This window comes from Arvicanthis niloticus, chromosome 9 (genome assembly GCF_011762505.2).
Source record: "Arvicanthis niloticus isolate mArvNil1 chromosome 9, mArvNil1.pat.X, whole genome shotgun sequence".
Classification (NCBI taxonomy): Eukaryota; Metazoa; Chordata; class Mammalia; order Rodentia; family Muridae; genus Arvicanthis; species Arvicanthis niloticus.
The window spans coordinates 57,728,032-57,749,855 of NC_047666.1; the positions used below are offsets into that span (position 1 = coordinate 57,728,032).

At 38.2% G+C, this 21,824-nt stretch overlaps 1 protein-coding gene across 1 annotated transcript in view; it reads right to left on the reverse strand.

Moving 5' to 3' along the window:
• Positions 1-21,824, reverse strand: part of Erc1 (ELKS/RAB6-interacting/CAST family member 1) — a 288,788-nt gene that overhangs the window by 226,597 nt on the left and 40,367 nt on the right. Inside the window, 1 exon segment of the mRNA XM_076940435.1 lies at positions 7,518-7,934. Coding sequence (XP_076796550.1) covers positions 7,518-7,934 — 417 coding nt within the window.

A 21,824-nucleotide genomic window follows, 5' to 3' on the forward strand; every position in this document is an offset into this window, starting at 1 on the left:
TGCACACTAAAGACAATAAGGGGTAAAATTATCATGTCAGGACATTGTTTTAAATTATTTGGTGAAGTAAAGAATGCCTGTGTCCTGTAATAAGCTTGACTCATTGCCTTGTGTGTTTGGTAACTGCAATCTGTTTATAGGGTAGGAATAATGGATAAGTCGATATGGGGTGTCCGAGTTCTGTTCTGATGTCTTCCTTAATGAAACACTGTCCTGATTGTCATCTCTCTTTTTTAATTAATTATTCTCTCTCTCTCTCTCTCTCTCTCTCTCTCTCTCTCTCTCTCTCTGTGTGTGTGTGTATAATAAGTCAATATATAGACAGAAAATACAAATATAATGGAACTATTATCTAGCCCATCAGCTAAGAAGATAAAATCTATAATTAAAACTTTAAAGTGTCCTTTTAAAAAACAGAGCTGAAAACCCAGGTCACTTGGTAGTGTACTTGACTAGTGTACACAACACCATAGGTAGTCTTCAGCTGGGTGATAGATTCCTAGGACTACGTAAAACTGGAAGGGATGCAGGAAGATTAGACGTTAAGTCCATTCTCCAGTAAACAGTGAATTCACAACACAAAGACAAAACAGTCTCCAAAAAATAATTCATTAAAATTTTTAAAGAGGGGGGCTGAGGAGATAATCCAGAAATTAAGAACACCAGCTGCTCTTCAATTCAATTCTCAGCACCCACATGACAGTTCATAACTGTCTCTAACTCCAGTTCCAGGGTATCCAACACTCAGACACAGACAAACATGCAGTCAAAATACCAATGAAAATTTAAAGAAAAAAAAGGAATATCAAAAAATTTTAATTAAAAAAAAAAAAGAAAAACAGATGAAACTAAGCCATGATATTTATTGCCATTAACTGATATTGATAAATATAAATGTGATAATGTTTTAATATTAGGAATAGATATGGTAAATTTAGTCAAAAGCAAATGAGCAATCATAAAAGCCAAGATCACAGTTGCTCTTAGAAGAAAAAAAGAGGCTCTGACAGTGATGGGTATTAAAGTTCCCTTTCTGTATTTGGGTGATGGTGGTTAGAAGGGAGCATATTTCATAATTCTTTAAGCTACATACTGTTTATACTATTACTCTGAGGTGCTAGGGTTCAAGCTCAGGGACTTGCACATGGTAAGCAGTGGGTCTCCCCTGAGCTCCATCTCCAGCCCTGACTCACCCCTCTCTATACTATATCTTTACGTTTTAGAATCTATTGAATTCATCTGTCTTCTTTCATTCTAACACTTAAATACATCGTTCAATCCAGATTAATCTCCCAACAGCATTAAAACAAACTCACTAACTGTAGCTTGTTTATAAGCTATGGTCCCAAGTGTACACAAGTTGCTCACTTGAGGACACAGTAGAGACTCCTGAGGATGTTTGCTCCACAAATAAGTAAGATTTTTGATTATATAAACAGAAAACGAACAACAGCAACTATAGACAATTTTCATAAACCAATAAAAAGCTAAAATCTATACTTACATGTATTATTTAGTGTTTCTATACTTATAAATGTTGAAGCTAAATTTCTTTGAAATACTTTACAATTTAGGTGTTCAACTAATTTTATGTCATCTCTTCTCCATTACCTAATTCCAAACAAGTAAATTCACAATGCTCCATTTTGTGGTAAACTATTACAATTTTATTTTTAAACCCTAGCACACAGACTAAAAAAAAATGTGAAGAAAAACAAAACTATTCAAATTTTTAAAATCCTTCTACATGTATAATAAGAGATGGCCAGAATGCAGTCTAATTCACTCACAACCATCAAACGTTCCCATTGAAAAATCTGAATCCTATCACAGCACATTTCTACCCACAGGCCTACACATTGTTCAGGGACAAAGGTAGAGCAGAGACAGAGGGAATGGCCAACTAATCAATGGACCAAATTGAGACCCAGCCCATGGGCAAGAACCAATCCCTGACACTATTAATGATGCTCTGTTATGTTTGCAGACAGGAGCCTAGCATAACTGTTCTCTGAGAGGCTCCACCCAGCAGTCAATGGAAAGAGATACAGAGACCCATAGCCAAACATTAGATGGAGCTCCAGGAGTCTTGGGGAAGAGTTGGGGGAATGATTGAGGGACCCTGAGAGGACAGGGATTCCACAGGAAGACCAACAGAGTCAACTAACCCGGACCCTTGGGGACTCTCAGAGACTGAACCACCAACCAAAGAGAAAGCATGGGCTGGACCTAGGCCCCCTGCACATAGGTAGCAGAAGTGCAGCTTGGTCTTCATGCAGGACCCCTAACAACTGGAATGGGGGCTGTACTTGAATCTGTAGACTGCCTGTGGATCCCGTTCCTCTAATTGGGCTGCTTTGTCTGCCCTCAGTGAGAGAAGATGTGCCTAGTCTTGCAGTGACTTGATGTGCCAAGGGGGGGGGGTGATACTTAGGGGGGTGCTCCCCCTCCTCAGAGAAGAAGGGGATGGGAAAATAGGGAGAGGATTTGTCTCAGAAGGTACTGGGGGGGGGGGGCGCTAATATTGGAATGTAAAGTGAATAAAGTAATGAAAAATTTTAATTAAAAAAAAAAGTCTGAAGTGTCTCCTTTTTCAAATGTCAAGTTCAGCCCTGGTTCTTCTTAGGTCAAATGTTTGTGAAGTCCCCTGACAAAGTCAATTCTCCATGTAAGTTCTAGAATAGAATACTGTATTCACAGAAGAGATAGAAATGAAAGGGGGTGGGATAAAAAGGCTCCTCACTAATTGTTTGGAACCTTCTCTCATCCAATGATGAGCAGTGTGGTTCCATAGCCCTTTGCCATCCCTAGCAGCTACACTGTACTGAGGAAACCTATCTTCTTGACAAAATGAAAATAAGAGAAAATGACATACTATAAACAAGAGTAGGAGAAAATATCTGAATAGACAAGGTATTTAACCGTCCTCACTTTCCAACATCACTACAAAACATCAAACATACTAATACTGGAATTCTTTTTTATTCCAATCCCTCGTATTAACTATCTGTTATCTTCCTCTTTGAGACAGGATCTCATACAAACTAGGCTGGTATTGAATTCCCTATGTAGACCCAACTGACCCTAATAATTCCTGATCCATTTGCCTTCACCTCCCACTGGTTTACGAGGTGCTGAGATTAAATCAACTAAGATATATCCCCAGTCTACTGTCTATTTATTTCTCTATATATCTCTATTGCTTTTTTACTCTTATAACTGCCAAGGAAAGTCACAAACTCTTCTCAAATATACTAGCCAAAATTCAGAATTCATAAACTAGAATCTATACAAATATTAGTGCTTTTAACTGCAAACATTTTTATAAACCCTAACACATGAAAAGCTGTACTAACAAGACTCAGATTAAAATGCCATAGGAAACAAAACAAACAAACAAAACAGTCAAATAGAATCTAATGTAATGCATTACAAAAATGTGTAGCCTGGTATGATTTGATAAAACTTTAATTCCTACACTAGGAAGGCAGAGGCAGGTAGATCTCAATGAGTTGAAGGCCAGTCTAGTCTATATAGAAAGTCCAAGGCCAGCCTGAGCTAAACAGCCAGACCTTATCTCAAAACCAAAACAAGACAATACACCCTCCAAAAAGCAAAAACAAACAAACAAACAAGCCCACCCAAAAAAAGGCAAACATCTGCCAACATTTTAAAGAGAGAAATAGAGGTCTGAAATATATTATTGAGTTGCAATGTTTTGTACACACAGGAATAGTTTCTTAAAATTCCAGAGCCAACTTCAATATCCTCTACCAAGACACTGAGACTCATAGTTTATTTCTCCAAGTTTGCTGTACAGCAATCACTTACAAAGTTTGTTACAACTCCAAGTGTCCAAGTCCAAAGCACTAAGCAAGCATGGCATGTAATTTACTGCTTGTCCAACAGATGTCCTCGCTCATCTATCAAACGGAAGGTGGAATAGCACAGCAATGAAACAATCCCATGACTGAGAGAAACCTCAAGCTCCAACCATAATGAAACTTTGACACAAAATATAATAATCAAATATTAGTTTTAGTATTGGGGGTATACAGAATCATGTTCACAAATGAAGCAGAATATTATAATGAGTAATAGCACATGTTATTTTACTATTATGTCATTTACTAAGTCTAAGAAACCAGTGATTATAAGACATACACATGTGCTGAATGCATGAAGGGAGAGTACAGGAAGCTCTTAACTGCAGACACAACTCTCCAGCTCAAATCTGGGAGTCTTAGAAGGATACAGACTATAAAAATGAGCATCTATTGTCACAAGATCAATACTTACTAGGGGCTTCATAAGTAACTGTTGAGTAAGGGAATGAATGAGAGAGCAAGCACCTCTGGCATCTTACTGCTTTAGAAACTAGTCTACAGGTAAGGTCAAGGTAAGGTCAAGATCCGTGTTAAAATCTGTGCCCTGGGTTATCACTTTACCTTTGTTAATTATAACCTCTAACGTATACGTTGAATTTATTAATGTTCTTGCTATAGCAATGAGTCTTCCATGTCAAAGACTATATTTAAAGTTTTAACACCACATGCATTATCTCTAGATTCTATTCTGTTTTCTTTCATCAAGCTGGCCTTGAACTTGAAATTCTCTGTCACTGTTTCCCAAGTGCTAGTTTTACAGATAAACACCACCAGTGGATTAAAAATACATGTATTCTGACTACCTACATAAGTCCCCCAAGGGTTACCAGAAAATTCCCAGTATAAACACATTAAATTGATATATTAGGGGGAAATGACATCTGCATATTGGTTTCTGCAATAATGAAAACTGAGTGCCATCTTTTCCATTAATAGTATTATTTATTCTTTTCCCTTATCTTATTAGATTATTAGATAAAACTTCAAGAATTCTCTTAAATATCGTTTGGCACAACCATCTTTACCCCTTCCTACTTCAGTATGTGACTAGTAAGCAGAATGCTTTCTAGTAAATAGACATTTACTGAAGAACTATTACTTACTTAAGCCAGACTATAAAACTATACTTCAGTTCTTATTTTATTAAGCATTTATTTGGTCCAGTGGTGAAGAGTTACTAATTTTATCTAGCATCCCTGTGGGTAGCGGGAGTCCAAGATAGCCAGGGCTCCTGAGTAAGCATCCATCTCAAACAGGAGAGTGCTTTGGGTACTCCTCCTCACATGCCCACTGCAACCACATGTACATGATCACTGCGACTGCATGTACATACAACACTACACACTGAAACTTCACTGCAGAATTGATGGAAGCTAAGTCTTAAAGGGAGAAAAAGAGGAATTATTTTCAAAGCCACCGTGTCCACTTGCCTTCAAGTAATTTGAAGTAGCATGATTATATTTCTTATGAGACATTATGCTACAAATGGCAGCCTTGAAGAGCCTCCCCATTAACATCTCGTGGGATGCTCTTGACCTCTGGCCAGTTCTAATAGGGAACATGGCAGGTGGCCCAGATAGCTAGCAGAGCTGGACCAAGCAGCGTTTTTTAAATATTACCCATTACAATACATTCACAGGGAAATATATTTTCTTATATCATATATATATATATATATATATAATTTATTTATACAATTTAATTAAAAAAAATAGTCTAAAACTCCCAGAGGGTTTTTTCAGTATTTTTGAGCTCAATATATTCCTAATTGTTCATAGCATATGTGTGTGCGCACGTATATATGTACACATATACACACACATATATATATATATACATATACATACATGCACATATATAAATTGTGACTTCCCAAATCCTTTAACTATTTGGCATTTATTAGTTCCTAAACTACCAGGATAGGCTGAAATGTTCAGAAGCAGCAAAAATGTAATATTCCTAAAGCAGAAAATTATAATTGGAAAAAAGACATCACCAAGTTTGTATTTGTCCCAATATACATCTGGAATTTTTACTTTTGAAGAGCTGTGCGGTTTTGGGTTTTTTGTTGTTGTTGTTTGTTTGTTTGTTTGTTTTAAAATAGGGTTTCTCTGTGTAGCCCTGACTATCATGCAACTCACTATATCAACCAGACTGGCCTTTGACTCACAGAATTGCCTGCTTCTGCCTCTGACTCTGCCTCCCAAACGCAGGGATTAAAAGCATGTACCACCACACTCAGCAGCTTCAGTTTTGTGTTGGTATTAGTTTCCTGGGTGTTTTTATGTGTTTGTTTGAGACAGTTTCTCATTATGTGGACCAAGCTGGCTTCCAATTCTCAGAGATTTGCCTGCTTCTTCCTCCCAAGTGCTAGGATTAAAGCCATGTTCTATCATGCTCAGTTGAATATGTTCATTTCTTTTTAATTTTCTTCTTCCCAAATCATGTTAAAAGGGATTATTCAGATTCACCCTAACAATCAGAGGATTCCTAGTCCCCCTATCAAAATGTGAAAGTTAGCTGGTTATACTGGCACATCCCTATCATCCCAGGGAAGCTAAAAAGAATTTTATATCTAACTAGAAGCACTGGCTAGTTTTATGTCAACTTGATACAATCTAGAGTCATTTTGGAAGAGGGAATCTCAAGAAAACCCAACATGGCTCCAGACTGGCCTGTGGGCAAGTCTATAGTATAGTTTCTTAACTAGTGATAAATGGGAGAAAACCAAAGCCACTGTGGGTGATGCCATCCCTGGGAAGCTGATCTAGTGGTATATAAGACAGCAGCCTGAGCAAGCCATGGGAACCAGAAAGTAAGCTGCACCCTTGCACGGCCTCTGCATCAGGTCCTGTCTCCAGGTTGAGTTCACGCACTGAGGGTTGACTTTCCTCAGTGATGAACTGTGCTTTAAACTGTAAGTAAGATAAACCTTTTTCTCCCCAAGTTGCATTTGGTCACAGTGTTTTATAACTGCAAAAGAAACCCTAAGAAATTAGACATATAAAATGTATTACAGCTTTTAAATTAGCTCAACATAAGGTGAGTTCTTCCTCTATGCTTTCTTAAAATGTTATTGCCTCAGAAAGTAAGGTCTAATCAGAGGCCAGCTTGAGTCTTTCATATAAAATCGTGTGTCATCACTCCGTCTGGCTACACTTCATGGCAAAAGATTTTTAACACGTATCATTCCCAGCAAGGCGATCATTTCCGGGAAACCACAGGAGACATCCATTACCATTCGAGCCTGGCCAGCATAGGTGAGCTGAGCTAACAGTTTACAGCCGTTTACTAGTATTTTTTAATTGAGCACTAGTTTTGCTGTTCTATCTCTATGAACAAAGAGAGGCAAGTAACAAAATGAAACAATCCTGCATCCCTTCAGCAACTCAGGAACTCCTTAGGAATCACGTGTAGAATGACAGGGGTGAGGATGCTATTGGTAACATATATGCCAGGTGATGTCATTCTGTTCAAGAAAAAAAAATCAAAAAGGAATTCCTGAAGTGTTGAAACACAAGAAACAAATTCCTGTCCAGCCGCACATCAGAGCACATAAATGTATCTAGGGCAAGATTCTGACTAGTAAGGGAAGAAAGACAATCAGTAACTGAAAAGGCAGTCACTCACCTCTCTCAACATATTATTCTCTTTTTCCTTCTGCTCCAAAAGGCTCTCTAGGTGGTGGACGTGCATCTCTGCCTCCGCCAGCCGTCTTGTCCGCTCGTGGTCCTCCTCCGTAGCTTTGGCGGAGAGCCCTTTGCTCTGCAGCATCTCCAGCAGCTTCTTAATGGACTCGTCCCGAGCACTGAGGGTCTGCTTCTGCGTCTCAATCCGCAGCTCCATTTCCTCCAGGGTCTTCCGCAGAAGAAACAACTCTTTGGCTTGCCTCTCGTGCTCAGCGTGCAGCCTCTGGAAGTTCTCCTCGGTCAGCTCTGCCACACAAGGCTCCCCAGTCCTGCCACTGCTGTCCTGCTGAAACAGCTGATTCAAGTCCCTCTGAATCCGAAGCTCATCCTGGAGAGCCTGGATTGTCATCTGCATGTGCTGAGAACAACACAAAAAGAAAAACCAAAATCAGCTTTCCCCTCAATTAGCAAAGACAGAGCAGCTTGCAAGCAGCTAAAAATAGCTGTAAGGATTCTCAGAAATAGCCTCAGAAATAAAGATGCATCTTATTCTCTTTTAATCCAAGTTTTAAAACTATGATAATAATCTATAATTGTCAGTAACTTAATTTGTGCTTATTCCCCACCTCCCAGGAAAAGAAGTATGGCAGCTCTTTACTTTTATAAGCCACAATGAAATCTACACATCTCAAAATTTAATAGAAGGTACCTTAAAGGGAATGAGAAGACTCTATATCAGCAGAAATAAAAAACAAAATTTATTCTAAAACACAAAAGTCTATGGAAAAATAATATGACTTTTAATTATTATAAACATTAATTAGCAAGTACTTGTATTTAGTGAATGGTTATATATAACTTTTTAACTACAATTTAACCTTCATGCACATACATACATATATACATACATACATATGAACTCATGAACACACACAAACACCAAAACCAGGTATAATAGAATATGCCTATAACAACATTTTAAAGACTGAGGCAGAAGTATCTCAAGTTTGAAACCAAGTGATACATACTACTCAAAAAAGCAGAACTACTTAACATAAACTCTATCTTCATAAGAATCTTAAGGCCTAGAATGCTGTTGTTGACTGCAGGCACAATGCTGTCCTGGATCTATTGCTACAGCTTATTTATCTTGCTTCACTAGTAAGTAGCTTTCCATAGTTCCCTTTTCCAGTCCCTGGCAAAGTACGTTATATTCTGTGATTCTGTGAATAGCATTCTTGTATACATCTGGCCCATGTACTAATCATTTCAATTTTACTGACAAGTGAAGGTTATATTAATGGTCAACTTGAAATGATCTTGGAATCACCTAGGAGACAAAACATCAGCACACCAGGGAAGGAATATGTTGATAAGGTTAACTGAGGAGAAAAGACCCAAAACTAGAAGTGAGTAGCACCATTCCCCAGACTTGAATTCTAGACTCCACAAAAAGGAGAAGACTAGCTCAGCACAAATGTTCACCTCTCTCTGTTTTCCAACTGTGGAGACAACCTGACCAGCTGTTTCACGCTCCCACTGCTGCTTTGCCTTCCCTCCCAACAATCCACTATTCCTCAAAATGAAAGACAATATAAGCTCCCCACCCCCCACTTTTTAAAGTTGCTGCTGTTGAGGTATTTTATCACAGCAACAGAAAAGTACCTAAGGTATAAATACTCCAGTGGGGAGGTGATTCTTTATGCAATATTAGCAAAATAATCACTCACTTTCTGTGTGTGCCACAAATCTTTCCAATTCTGTCATTTTGCACTTATCACTACTTACGATTTTTACAACATTTTTATTTATTATGTATGAGAGAGAAGTGGGGGGAGCAGAAGCATGTATGTGTGCACCAGCCATAGTACAAGCATGGAAGTCAGAAGACAACTTTCAAGAGTCAACTCTCCTACCACATGGTTCTGAAAATCAAACTCAGCACCATCATGCTTGGCAACAGGCACCTTTACCCACTGAGATGTCTTATCAGGCCACATATGATGACTTTTAAAGAAATGATATAACTAATTTCATACTTCTACCTGTGGATATCCCATGTTGCCAGCACCCTTTATTAAATACGCTGTCACAGTGAGTAAAGGTTCCATTTTCCCACACACAGTTGGGGACCAAAATAGTAACAATGGTAGCTTTTATAGAGAAAGGCACAAATTTTCTGGAAAGTAAAACAATGTCATATTAATATCTGAACACAATTTGTCAATAACTTCAATGAAAAACATAAAACAAAGTATGTCTTTGGAAATGAGGGAAGTGGTTCAGATGTAAGAGTCCTTGCCGCGCAAGCAAGAAGACCGAGTTCAAATCCCTAGCAGCCACATACAAGCTGGACATGGCAGCACATGCCTGTAACCCCGGCAGTGAAATGGGAAGGGAGACGAGATGAAGCAAATCCTGGGAGCTGACAGGCCAACACACCAGCTCAGTGACAGTCCCTGTCTCAGACCAGTATGTCACAGTGATAAAAGCAGATATCCAAAAGCCTCCTGTGGCCTCTACATATATGAGCAAGAACACATGCTATTATATACTCACACACACATAACACACACACACAAGATATCTAAAACTCTGTTCCACTATTTGTTTTAAAAGTTAGCTTGTCAAAAATAGACAATAAGCAATTAACAAAAACCATAAATTTACAATAATCAATCTAATACTATGAAAACAATTTAACAAGCTTACCATTAGAACAAACCTTAAAATAGATAAGCACTTAAGTAACTAAAAGGAAGGGAAAGAGGAGAGGGGGAGGGAAAGGAAGGAGAGGGGAAAGAAGAGGGAAAGAAAAAAGGGGGAGCTGGTGAGATGGCTTGGCGGTTGGGAGCACTGACTGCTCTTCCGGAGGTCATGAGTTCAAACCCCAGCAACCACATGGTGGCTCACAACCATCTGTAATGAAATCTGATGCCCTCTTATGGGGTGTCTGGAGACAGCTACAGTGTACTTACATATAATAAATAAATAAAAACGTTTGAGCCGGAGCAAGCAGAGCAGGTGTGGGCAGGGCAGGAGCAAGCAGGGCAGGAGCGAGAGAGGGGGAAGGGGGTAAAAAAAGAAGAGAAAAGAGGAAGAGAGGAGAAAGGACATCAAGACACAAAAAAAGAAATAGAGCAATTCATTCCATAAAGTAGATGTCTATGGTACTAGAGTCTATTTTTCCCTCAAGGATTAAAAATTGATGAGGCGCCAGGCAGTGGTGGTGCACGCCTTTAATCCCAGCACTTGGGAGGCCGAGGCAGGTGGATTTCTGAGTTCGAGGCCAGCCTGGTCTACAGAGTGAGTTCCAGGACAGCCAGGACTACACAGAGAAACCCTGTCTCTAAAAACAAACAAACAAACAAAAAACACACACACACACACAAAATTGATGAGTCTGAATCAAAGTGATTGGGGGATGGGGACAGAGGGGAAAATTGAACCCCTGCCCATGTACTCCCTTGCCCCTGCAGTGCTGTATGTATGAAACCCAGAGCCTTGTACACGCTAGGCAAACACTCCACAACTGAGATACACCCTAGCCCAACTCCTTGTGTTTTATAAGCACAGTTGTAACACCTTAAGGACACAAAAACTGTATTTTAGACATGCTGTTTCTCCTCCTAAATACAAGGCAGTTAATAAAACAACTTAGAGGCTTGATTTCATAACTTTTTTTTTCATTACAAACTAAAAATCATATAGATGTTAAACTTTTAAAAAAAATACACGATGTACATAATACATTCTGGTTCTCTGATTCCTTTAGGTCATCTTTGTCAAATACATTTAACTTTTTAACAATTATCTGTTATAGAAAATATAAAAATGCAAAATACACTAACCAAGATAGCTATAACAGTATTACATAAGAAAAATATTAATATCAACAATAGAAGGTAGCTAAAAGTATAGCAACATGACATGTCTGTTTGTACATGTGTGCACATGACTACTAATGCCCACAGAAGCCAGGAGGATTTGCTCCCCTGGAGCTAAAGTTACAGAGGGCTATGAGCCATTAACCTGGGTGTTGGGAATTCAACTCAGGTCCTCTGCAAAAGCAATACATTCTTAACTGACAAGCAATCTCACCAGCTCCATGTCATTGTTTTGTTTTGTTAATATAAAAGAATGTGCTACCTGAGAAGACAACTAGTGGCAGAACTTATATATAAGCAGAATTATGCTTATAAAACAAAGAAAACTAGATACAGCATTCTTCTAACAAGCACAGATCAATATCCTTCTCAGTGTTCTTGAAGGATACACTCTTCTGAATATATATATTATATTATAGAAAAAGTCTAACTCCAATATTTCTTGATGCAGATGTGTGTGAATATGTGTATGAGAGCATGTGTGTACATGCACACATATTATATGAACACAAACATACACACACGTATACAAAAATCTTTTGTAATGCTGGGGGTCTAGCAGGGCATGCTAAGCAGGTGTTCTGCCTTTTTTCTCTTTAATATATAATTAATATATATTATTATAATATATATTACTTTATAAGGAGAAAAAATGTTTCTCCTTAATATATAATTAATATATTATTATAATATATATTACCTTATAAGGAGAAAAATGTTTTTCTCCTTAATATATAATTAATATATTATTATTATATATATATTACTTTATAAGGAGAAAAAATGTTTTTCTCCTTAATATATAATTAATATATATTATTATAATATATTTTATATATATGTATAACTTTACAAGGAAAAAATGCTCTATTCATTACTGTATTATCGACTTGGTAAATGGGGAAGCAACACTGCTAAATACAACAGCTGCTTCCTGAAGATGACACAATTATGCTTATAAAACAAAGGAAACTAGATACAACATTCTTCTAACAAGCACAGATCAATATCCTTCTCAGTGTTCTTGAAGAATACACTCTTCTGAAGACTTCAAAAATCAATTCCTCAGTAATCATACTGCTCTCTGGTCAAGACACATTCATTACAACTAGGTGAACATTTCATACGCTAAATGTATTTCCTGTCTCTAGTGCTAGCCAGTAAGCAAGGCAGACCCTTTCAGAAGCAAACTCCTGTATCCTCAAACTGAACTTGGAATTGTTTCCAACTAAAACTTTCCAGAACAAGTTGAGAGCACTCTTGTCTATCACTTTAATCTTTTAAACATTGTGCTTCATGGCCTTACACTGAACATGCTCAGGAATGTACCCCTAACTGAACATATGCAGAAATGGGCCAGCACCTATATGAATATTTATAGGTGAGAATAATAAAATCATGTGCTTCCTCTGCTGGAGGAAGATCCTTCTCTGAAAATAACTCCCCAGTTCCGTTGGCCTGTTACAGGTAATAAATCGTTCTCCACTTTTACGTCTTGACTGCTCATTTGGCTTTGACTTTGCCAAGATGTAAGTCTACTATGTTAAGTTACACTAGAAGACTAAGAAAGTTGATGACCACTAATACATAACTAATATGGAACATTTAAAAAGCTATTAAATAATAGTTTGGTCGCTTTTGTATGTAAAAATCACCCTGCTTTAAAAACTGCTTTCCTATTCTGTCTCAAGGAAAATCAAATTCCAAGTCAGCAAAGAGCAAAACTTAGCCAATAACCTGAAATCAATAAATCAAAGCTCCATGAGGCAATATAAATGTTCTCATTTAAGTTCCACACATGGACATAATAACAAGGACTCTGTAAAATCATCTTATATCCTAACAAAGCATCAGTGGAGGCTTGTGTCTATCACTGAGGAACTGTTTGACATTTGGAGCAAGATTATAATAGAATCTTTGAAATCAAAATGTCAAACTGACATACCAGCTATGGCAATTACTCTAAAAACCAGTGACTAAGATAAAAACACAACAAAAGAGGCATGCTACAAAAAAAACAGTCGTTTTTGCTCTCAAATTTGTTTCTGTAATAACATTAGTTCATGCATAACTATGGTAAAGAGAAAACTGCTACTAAGCCGGAATTCTGTGGATTCCTAAGCAATCTTTCCAGACAAAGGATCTACAAAGAGCAGAGGTAGAATTACCACCTTCAGCAAGTAAAGAAATGCCAAAGGCTTGGCTGCTCCATTAAAAACACAAACACTTAAGCAAAGCATGGTATCACACCTGTAATCCCAGCTCTAGGAAGGAAGAAGCAGGAAGATCATTGCAAATTCAGGGGTAGCCTAGACTATATATAAAGTTTCAGCAGCCAGGGCTACACAGGGAAACCCTGTCTTAAAACAAACAAAAGAGGAAAAAATTATCAAGAATACTATCATCCTTACCTTAAGAAGATTAAAACTGCATACTACTTCCGGGACTACCATCCCCCTCTTCAGGCACTTCAAGACACTTTCTCTGCACTATCTCAGTACAGCAAACAGACACTTCTACTAATTTTTCCTATGCATTTTCAGTATCTGCAGGAGCTGCCAAAATGACCTGGGACTGTCTGACCAATCTTCTAAGGCAATGGTTTTTTTTTTTTTTTTTAGTGTCTGGTTATAAAGCTATATATATTGAGAGTATCATCTCCCATATTCCTAACTTTCCAAAAGTAAAATTTTATAGAAACTGATAGCTTCTATGTAACTGAAAAAACACCTATATTATAAAAACTACTGCCTTTTAAACTTGCCTATTATAAAATGTGTTGCAAAAACAATTTAGTAATTGAGTCATCTTTTTTCTCGTAAAGCAAAATAAAACTTAAAATAATTCAATACATCTCCTATAAAGGGCAGCAGGCATTAATATCACAAAGCATGTTTTGATTTTTATCTGGGTTGTAATTCAAAAGTATTTAGTTTATTTCCCAATTAAAGCATACATACTAAGAGCTTCTCTTCCAAGTTAAAAAAAAAAAAAAATTTATTTTAAAGAGCTTCCCATTTAAATTATTATTTCTTTTTTACCATGTCACAAGCATTTTTTATTTTTTGGTTAACTTATACTCTAAAATTACATGAGGTATACCAACACTTAATTATACTTTTTACTTTTTTATTGGATATTTTATTTACATTTCAGATGTGATCCCCTTTCCCCATTTCCCCCCAACCCAGGAACCCCTCCTCCTCCTGCTTCTATGAGGATGTGTCCCCACCCACCAAACCACTCCCACCTCCCCACCCTCAAATTCCCCCACACTGGGGCATCCAGCCTTCATTGGACCAAGGACCTCCTCTCCTACCTATGCCTGACAAGGCCATCCTCCCCTACATATACAGCTGGAACCATGGGTCCCTCCCTATGTGCTCCCAGGCTGGTGGTTTAGACCCTGGGAACTCTGGTTGGTTGGTATTGTTGCTCTCTCCATGGGGCCCCCAAACCCTTTCAGCTCCTTCAGTCTTCTCTCTAGCTCCTCCATTGGGAACCCATGATCAGTTCAATGGTTAGCTGTGAGCATCCACCTCTGTATATGTCAGGCTCCAGCAGACCTCTAAGGAGACAGCTATATCAGGCTCCTGTCAGCATGCACTTCCTGGCATCCAGATCAGCGTCTACCTTTGGTGACTGCACATGGGATGGACACACAGGTAGAACAGTCTCCAGGCGACCGCTCCTTTAGTTTTTGCCCCACGCTGTGTTTGTTTGTTTGTTTGTTTTTATTGTTGTCTCTGCTGTTGTGTTTCCAGACAGGGTTTCTCTTTGTAGCCTTGGCAGCTGTGAACTCACTCTGTAGAATGGTCTTGAACTCAGAGATCTACCTGCCTCTGCCTCTGCCTCCAAAGAACCGAGATTAAAAGCATGTGCCACTACCATCTGGCCCCATTTTAATTATTTTATATAACTATTTTTTAAAGTGTGATTGCAGAGTCTTTCAAGTAAACAATACCATCTAGAAGCTTCCAGTCCAGCACTCAATAGGCAGAGACAGGGAGATCACTATGAGTTCTGAGCCAAACAGAATTACATGGTAAGATGATGTCTCAGAAACAAACAAAAACTATCCAAATTCCAATACATTAACTTTACAGTATTTGCTTTGTCCTATTTGTTAGAGAAGGGTCTCAGTATTCCAGGTTGACCTCCACTCACTACATAGCTGAAGTTAAACTTAAGATCAGAGACTAAAGAAATAGATGGGTCAACAGTTAAGCACGTGTTGCTCACAGTTCCAGGGGATCTGACACCCTTTTTGCTGATTTCCATAGGCACTGGGCATACACATAGTACATACACATAAACACACACAAAATATTCAATCACATAAATCAACCACTAAAAAGCAACACATCCACTATGAGTCTTGCTTTCCCAATGTAAGAGTGAAACTCACAAATTCCTACGTAGCCTTGTAGCGACAGCACAGAAGGTGATCCAGACTACCAGTTACTGGGAAGGAATATGAAAAGGAGATTCTATAAGGTTCTTCCCACCTATCATGTTTTACAACTCTAAACAAGTACTATAGCTCACTCAATAGCATTCAAATATTTATTGAATTCCAAATGACTAATTCTGTATTTAATCTTGTAATGACATATAAATGTATAGATTTAATCTTAGTCTTCATTATGTTTTATTTTACTGTATGACAAATTCACATTCATTACATGGAGGAAAAGTATTAACAAAATAATTTTAATCAATAATCCTATACTGAGAATAAACACTCAAATAGATCTTTCTGAGTTCCTGAATCAATATTAACTTTACAAGAGAGACCACAGTGAAAAGACAATAACAAGAAACTGGTACTTACTACACATAATCCACAATCCTAAATGCTCCATTAATCTGAATTTATTTAATCCCCACATCCTCCTCATGAGTATTATCTTCATTGTACAGATCAGAGATCTCTCTATATTCCTTGGATCAGTATCTCTAAGCTTTCTGAATCCACAGTCTGGCATGCTTAGCTTTAAAACCATGCTATCGTTAAGCTATGCTACTTCCAAGATAAACACACACACACACACTCTATATGTTTCCTGTAATGTGTAATGAACATCTTCCTATTTCAGTAATATGTAAATACCAATACTGTGGATACTTTTCAGATATACCAATTTTATACACTTATATATAAAACTTTAAATTCAAGGATATCTCTAACATTAAATATTTTATTTATATAAAAAAAAAAAAAGTTGTACCTATATAAGAAAACAGCTTCATCTTCTAGGTAGCTCCACTACTAAAGTACCCAGGTGAAAATACTCTAGAATTTGACTGCTCCAAAGACTCTTGTCTATAAACCACACAATATGCTTACTCCATGTTAATGTTATTCTAAACTCTTTAAGTGCCTATCTGTTCTCTCTTTCTCCCTGCTTTCATATTTTTAAATCCCTCAAAACACCAAGCAAGCTAGCTGGCATTTATGTCAGGCACTCAATACATACTCACTGACATACTGATTAGACAGTGCTATGCTGAAACAGCAAGAGATACAGGAATGAATGCAGTTAGATCTCTTCCTTTTTCCCACTGAGAAAACACATACATAATCACATTTCCAGATCAGGCTGCGATACACCATGAGAAAAACAGCTCGCATTTTGTGTAACTGCTGAATTATGTACCCTCTAAGGTTAAATAAATGTATTTGCTAGCCAAATAGTCAAAGTAAATTAAAAAAAAAAAAAAAAAAAAAAGCATCCAACTGAAACACAAAAATTTTAATAAAACACTAGTAAGTATTACATTTTAAAAGAGAAGCCTACAAGGAACCATGTATGATCGCTCACTATATCCCAGCACTCAGGAAACTGGGCAGGAAGGCTGCAATGGAAGCTAACCAGTAAAGCACAGGGGAGGGTGTAGTAGTTTGAATGGGAATCTTCCCCCAAAGGCTAATATGTTTGAATACTTGGTCCTCAGCTGGTAGAACTGTTTGGGAAGGACTAGGAAGTTGTAGCCTTGTTGGAGGAGATGTGACACTGAAGGTGCCTTTGAGGTTTCAAAAGACTCAAGCCATTCCCAGTGTTTGTCTCTGTCTCTCCTTCTCTCCCTCTCTCTCCTTCCCGTCCTTCCCCACATCCCCACCAACTTTCAGATCAAGATGTAAGCTCTCAGCTGCTGCTCTAACATCATGCCTGTCTGCTGCCATGTTTCCTGAAATGATGGTCATGGATTCAACGCCTGCCCAGTAAGCTCCAAATTAAATGCTTTATTTTATAAGTTCTCTTGGTCATGACCTTTCTCCATAACAATAGAAAAGTAAAACAGAAGAAAAAGAATGAGAGGGCAGGTACGGTGATACTAGCCTTTAATCCCAACACTCCAATACCAGCAGAGGATGGTAGATCTCCAAGACATCAAGGGCTATACAGAGATATCCTGTCTCAAATAATAAGTAAATAAAATTAAATTTAAAAACAGGAATGCCTAATTGCTCTAGCTAGAACTTTAAGTACTATTTTGAATATATAGGGAGAGAGTGGGCGGCCTTGTTTTACCCCTGATTTTAGTGAAATTGCTTCTAGTTTTTCTCCATTTAATTTGTTGTTGGCTGTTGGTTTGCTATATACTAATTTATGTTTAGGTATGTGCCATGCATTCCTGATCTCTCCAAGACTTTTAACATGAAGAGGTGTTGTATTTTGTCAAAGGCTTTTTCAGCATCTAATGAGATGATCATGTGACTTTTTTTGAGTTGGTTTTTATAGTGGATTACGTTGATGGATTTTCATATACTGAACCATCCATGCATTCCTGGGATGAAGCCTACTTGATCATGGTGGATGATGGTTTTGATGTGCTCTTGGATTTGGTTTACGAGAATTTATTGAGCATTTTTGCATTGATATTCTTAAGTGGAATTGGCCTGTAAGTGCTTCTGCTTTGCTGGGTCTTTGTGTGGTTTAGGCATCAGAGTAACTGTGGCTTCATAGAATAAATTAGGTCGGTTCTATTCTTCTGTTTCTATTTCGTGGAACAGTTTGAGGAGCATTGGTCTTCTTTGAAGGTCTGGTAGAATTCTGCACTAAAACCATCTGGCCCTGGGTTTCTTTTTGGTTGGGAGGTTTTTAATGAATTATTTCTATTTCCTTAGGGGTTATGGGACTGTTTAGATAGTTTACCTGATCTTGATTTAACATTGGTACATGGCATCTGTCTAGAAAGTCATCCATTTCATCTAGATTTTCCAGTTTGGTTGAGTATAGGCTTTTGTAATAAGTTCTGATCATTTTTTGAATTTCCTCAGTTTCTGTTGTTATGTCTTCCTTTTTGTTTCTGACTTTGTTAATTTGGATACTGTTTCTGTGCCCCTTAGTTAGTTTAGCTAAGGTTTTATCTGTCTTATTGATTTTTCTCAAAGAACTAGCTCTTGATTTTGTTGGCATATACACAGCACAGGACTGCCTAGTCTGGCCTCAGTGGGAAAAGATCCACTGAGGCCCCAGAGAAGGAAGATGCTTGGTGGGGAGGGGAGCGTCCTCTCAGAGGCAAGGGGGAGGAGGAATGGGATAAGAAACTATGAGAGGGGGATGGGGAGGGGGGGCAACAGCTGTAATGTAAATAAATAAAATAATTTTAAAACAAGTAATTTAAACTGTGAAAAAGGAAAAAAAAAAACAAGAAGAGGAGTAGTGGTAGCAGCAGCAATAGTAGCAATCACTCACTGGTCCAACTTGAAAGTCTGGAAAATCCTCATGCATTCAGTGTTGTAGCAGATCAAATATATAATTCAATACTATACATCACAGGTTCAATTACTATATAATTAAGTCACTGTGATATTAAATTTCTGTCACAGCTGGGCATGTTAGTATGCACCTGTATCCCAGCATTCAGAAGGCCACCCTAAACCACACAACAAGATTATCTGCTCCCCCCCCCCAAAATATCTCAGTACAATTACATCTATTCATTCAGTGCCCTGAACAAATATTGTAGCACAACACACTATAAATTTCTGATTATGTGAAATTCAGACTTTATAAACCTGTTTTGTAATACATATGCCACTTAGTATGGAATATCAACTGAAAAATATAAGCTAAATGTCCTGCAAGAAGGCTCAGTGGGTGAAGACACCTGTTCCCAAGCTGGCAACTTGAGTTCAAGCCCCAGACCCTCAGGATGGGGGGAGCTGTCCTCTACTATCCACACCCACACTGTGGCATGTGTGCATGCAAGCACACACAAACTACAAGTATAACAACAGTTCTTAAAATACATTCTGGAGCTGGAAACACAATGCTGCACTTAGAGCCTGTACTGCTCTTGCCTAGAACCAAACTGAGTCAGTTCCCAACACCCAAGCTGGGGGGAGGGGGGGTCCAAACAACCTCAAACTCCAGCTCCAGAGGGATCGGACACTCTGGCCACCACAGGAACCTGCACTTATGTGCACATACCTATATACAAACACATATACAAATAATTAAAAGTAAAGTATTTTAAAAGTATATTCTTAAAAGAATAAAATTTAGCTTTACTCGGTGTGACTAAGATATTTACTTTTATGAAGCTACAATTTTTTCTGATAAAAGAACACTTGGCATAAGGAGCCACACTTTGTATCCACTTCCTGCTATAACGCCAGTAGCCAGTACATCCAAATTAGAGTTCCTCTGAAGCCAATGAGTGGGCAGAACACAACTAGAGCCAAAATAGGAACACATGGGATTTACTCTCTGGGAAAAAAAAAAAAAAAAAAAAACACAACAGAGAAGGAAGGAACATGGGGAAGCCATCTGTCACAAGAACTGTAACATGCCACCTCAATCTAGGCAATCAAGTTTTAGGTTTTAATTGTACTTGTGTGTTGTAATGCTAATAGTTTTCAAATTTATTCATGTTAAATTATGAGTGGAATGAACAAGAGGAAAAACAACAACAACAATGTCACCCCAACTATTGAAAAGCAATTCGCTGGGCAGTGGTGGCACAAGCCTTTAATCCCAGCACTTGGGAGGCAGAGGCAGGTGGATTTCTGAGTTCGAGGCCAGTCTGGTCTACAGAGTGAGTTCCAGGACAGCCAAGGCTAACAGAGAAACCCTGTCTCGAAAAACCAAAAAAAAAAAAAAGAAAGAAAAAAGCAATTCCTAGAAGCAAAGAGTAGGAGAGGAAGAGAAAGAATGGGAGGGGGGAAGGGAGGGAGGGAGGGAGGGAGGGAGGGAGGGAGGGAGGGAGGGAGGGAGGGAGGGAATGATCAGAGTTGAGCATGATGGCTCAGACCTGCAATGTCAGCACCCAAATACAGAGGCAAAAGGATTACGATAAGTTTAGGGCCAACTTGAGCTAAAATGTGAGGCCTAAAACCACCAAAACAAAAAAACCCACAGAATGTACACAAAGAAAAAACAAAAACAAAAAAGCAGAAATCTGCCAACACTAACAAATTCAATTTCTTCTCATCAGTTTTCTATATACATTGTATTTCAAGCCTGTAAACAAGCTATAAATTTTTCAAAATTGTTCAATAAATCAACTTCCCAAAGAGGAAGGTAAAAAATGAAGCCACAAATCAGAACTTCAGTGTAGCTAACCACTATCTCAATAGCCCCACCTTCATCTATACCTAAGTCCTTCTTGGGGGTTTCAACTTTAAAAAGGTGAAATCATTGGCATTAAAATAAAAGTTTGTTTATTTTAATAAACAAACTACTGTTTTTTTTTTAAACAAGCTACTGTTCTTTTTGTTTTTGTTCTTTGAGACACAGTCTTGTTATATTTCCCTAACTGGCTGTGTTCTCACTATGAATCCCAGATTGGCCTCATACCTACTACAGTCTTCTTTCCAAGTGCCCTACCCCTGCCCTAATTCCTATCCCTTTTAAATCTCAAATTACAGTACACTTTAATACAGAAAAGGCAAAACCATTAGACTTCTATTTCTTTTTTATGTATATTAGCATTTTGCCTACACGTATGAATATGTATCACATGTGTGCCTGGTGGCCATGGTAGCCAGAACAGAGTTGGAAATCCTAGAACTGGAGTTAGGAATAGTGAGTTCTCATGGGTGCTGAGAACTGAACCGAGGTACTTTGGAAGGGTAGCAAGTGCTTTTAACCACTGAAACATTGTGGTGGTTTGAATATGCTTGGCCCAGGGAGCGGTACTATTAAGAGATGTGGCCTTGTTAGAGGAAGTATGTCACTTCGAGGGTGAGCAATGAGACCCGCCTCCTAATTACATGGAAACCAGTCTTTTACCAGCCTTCAGATGAAGATATAGAACTCTTAGCTCCTCCTGCACCATGGCTGCCTGGACACTGTCATGTTCCCACCTTTGATGATAATGGACTGAACCTCTGAACCTGTAAGCCAGTCCCAATTAAACATTGTCCTTATTAGAGTTGCCTTGGTCATGGTGTCTGTTCACAGCAGTAA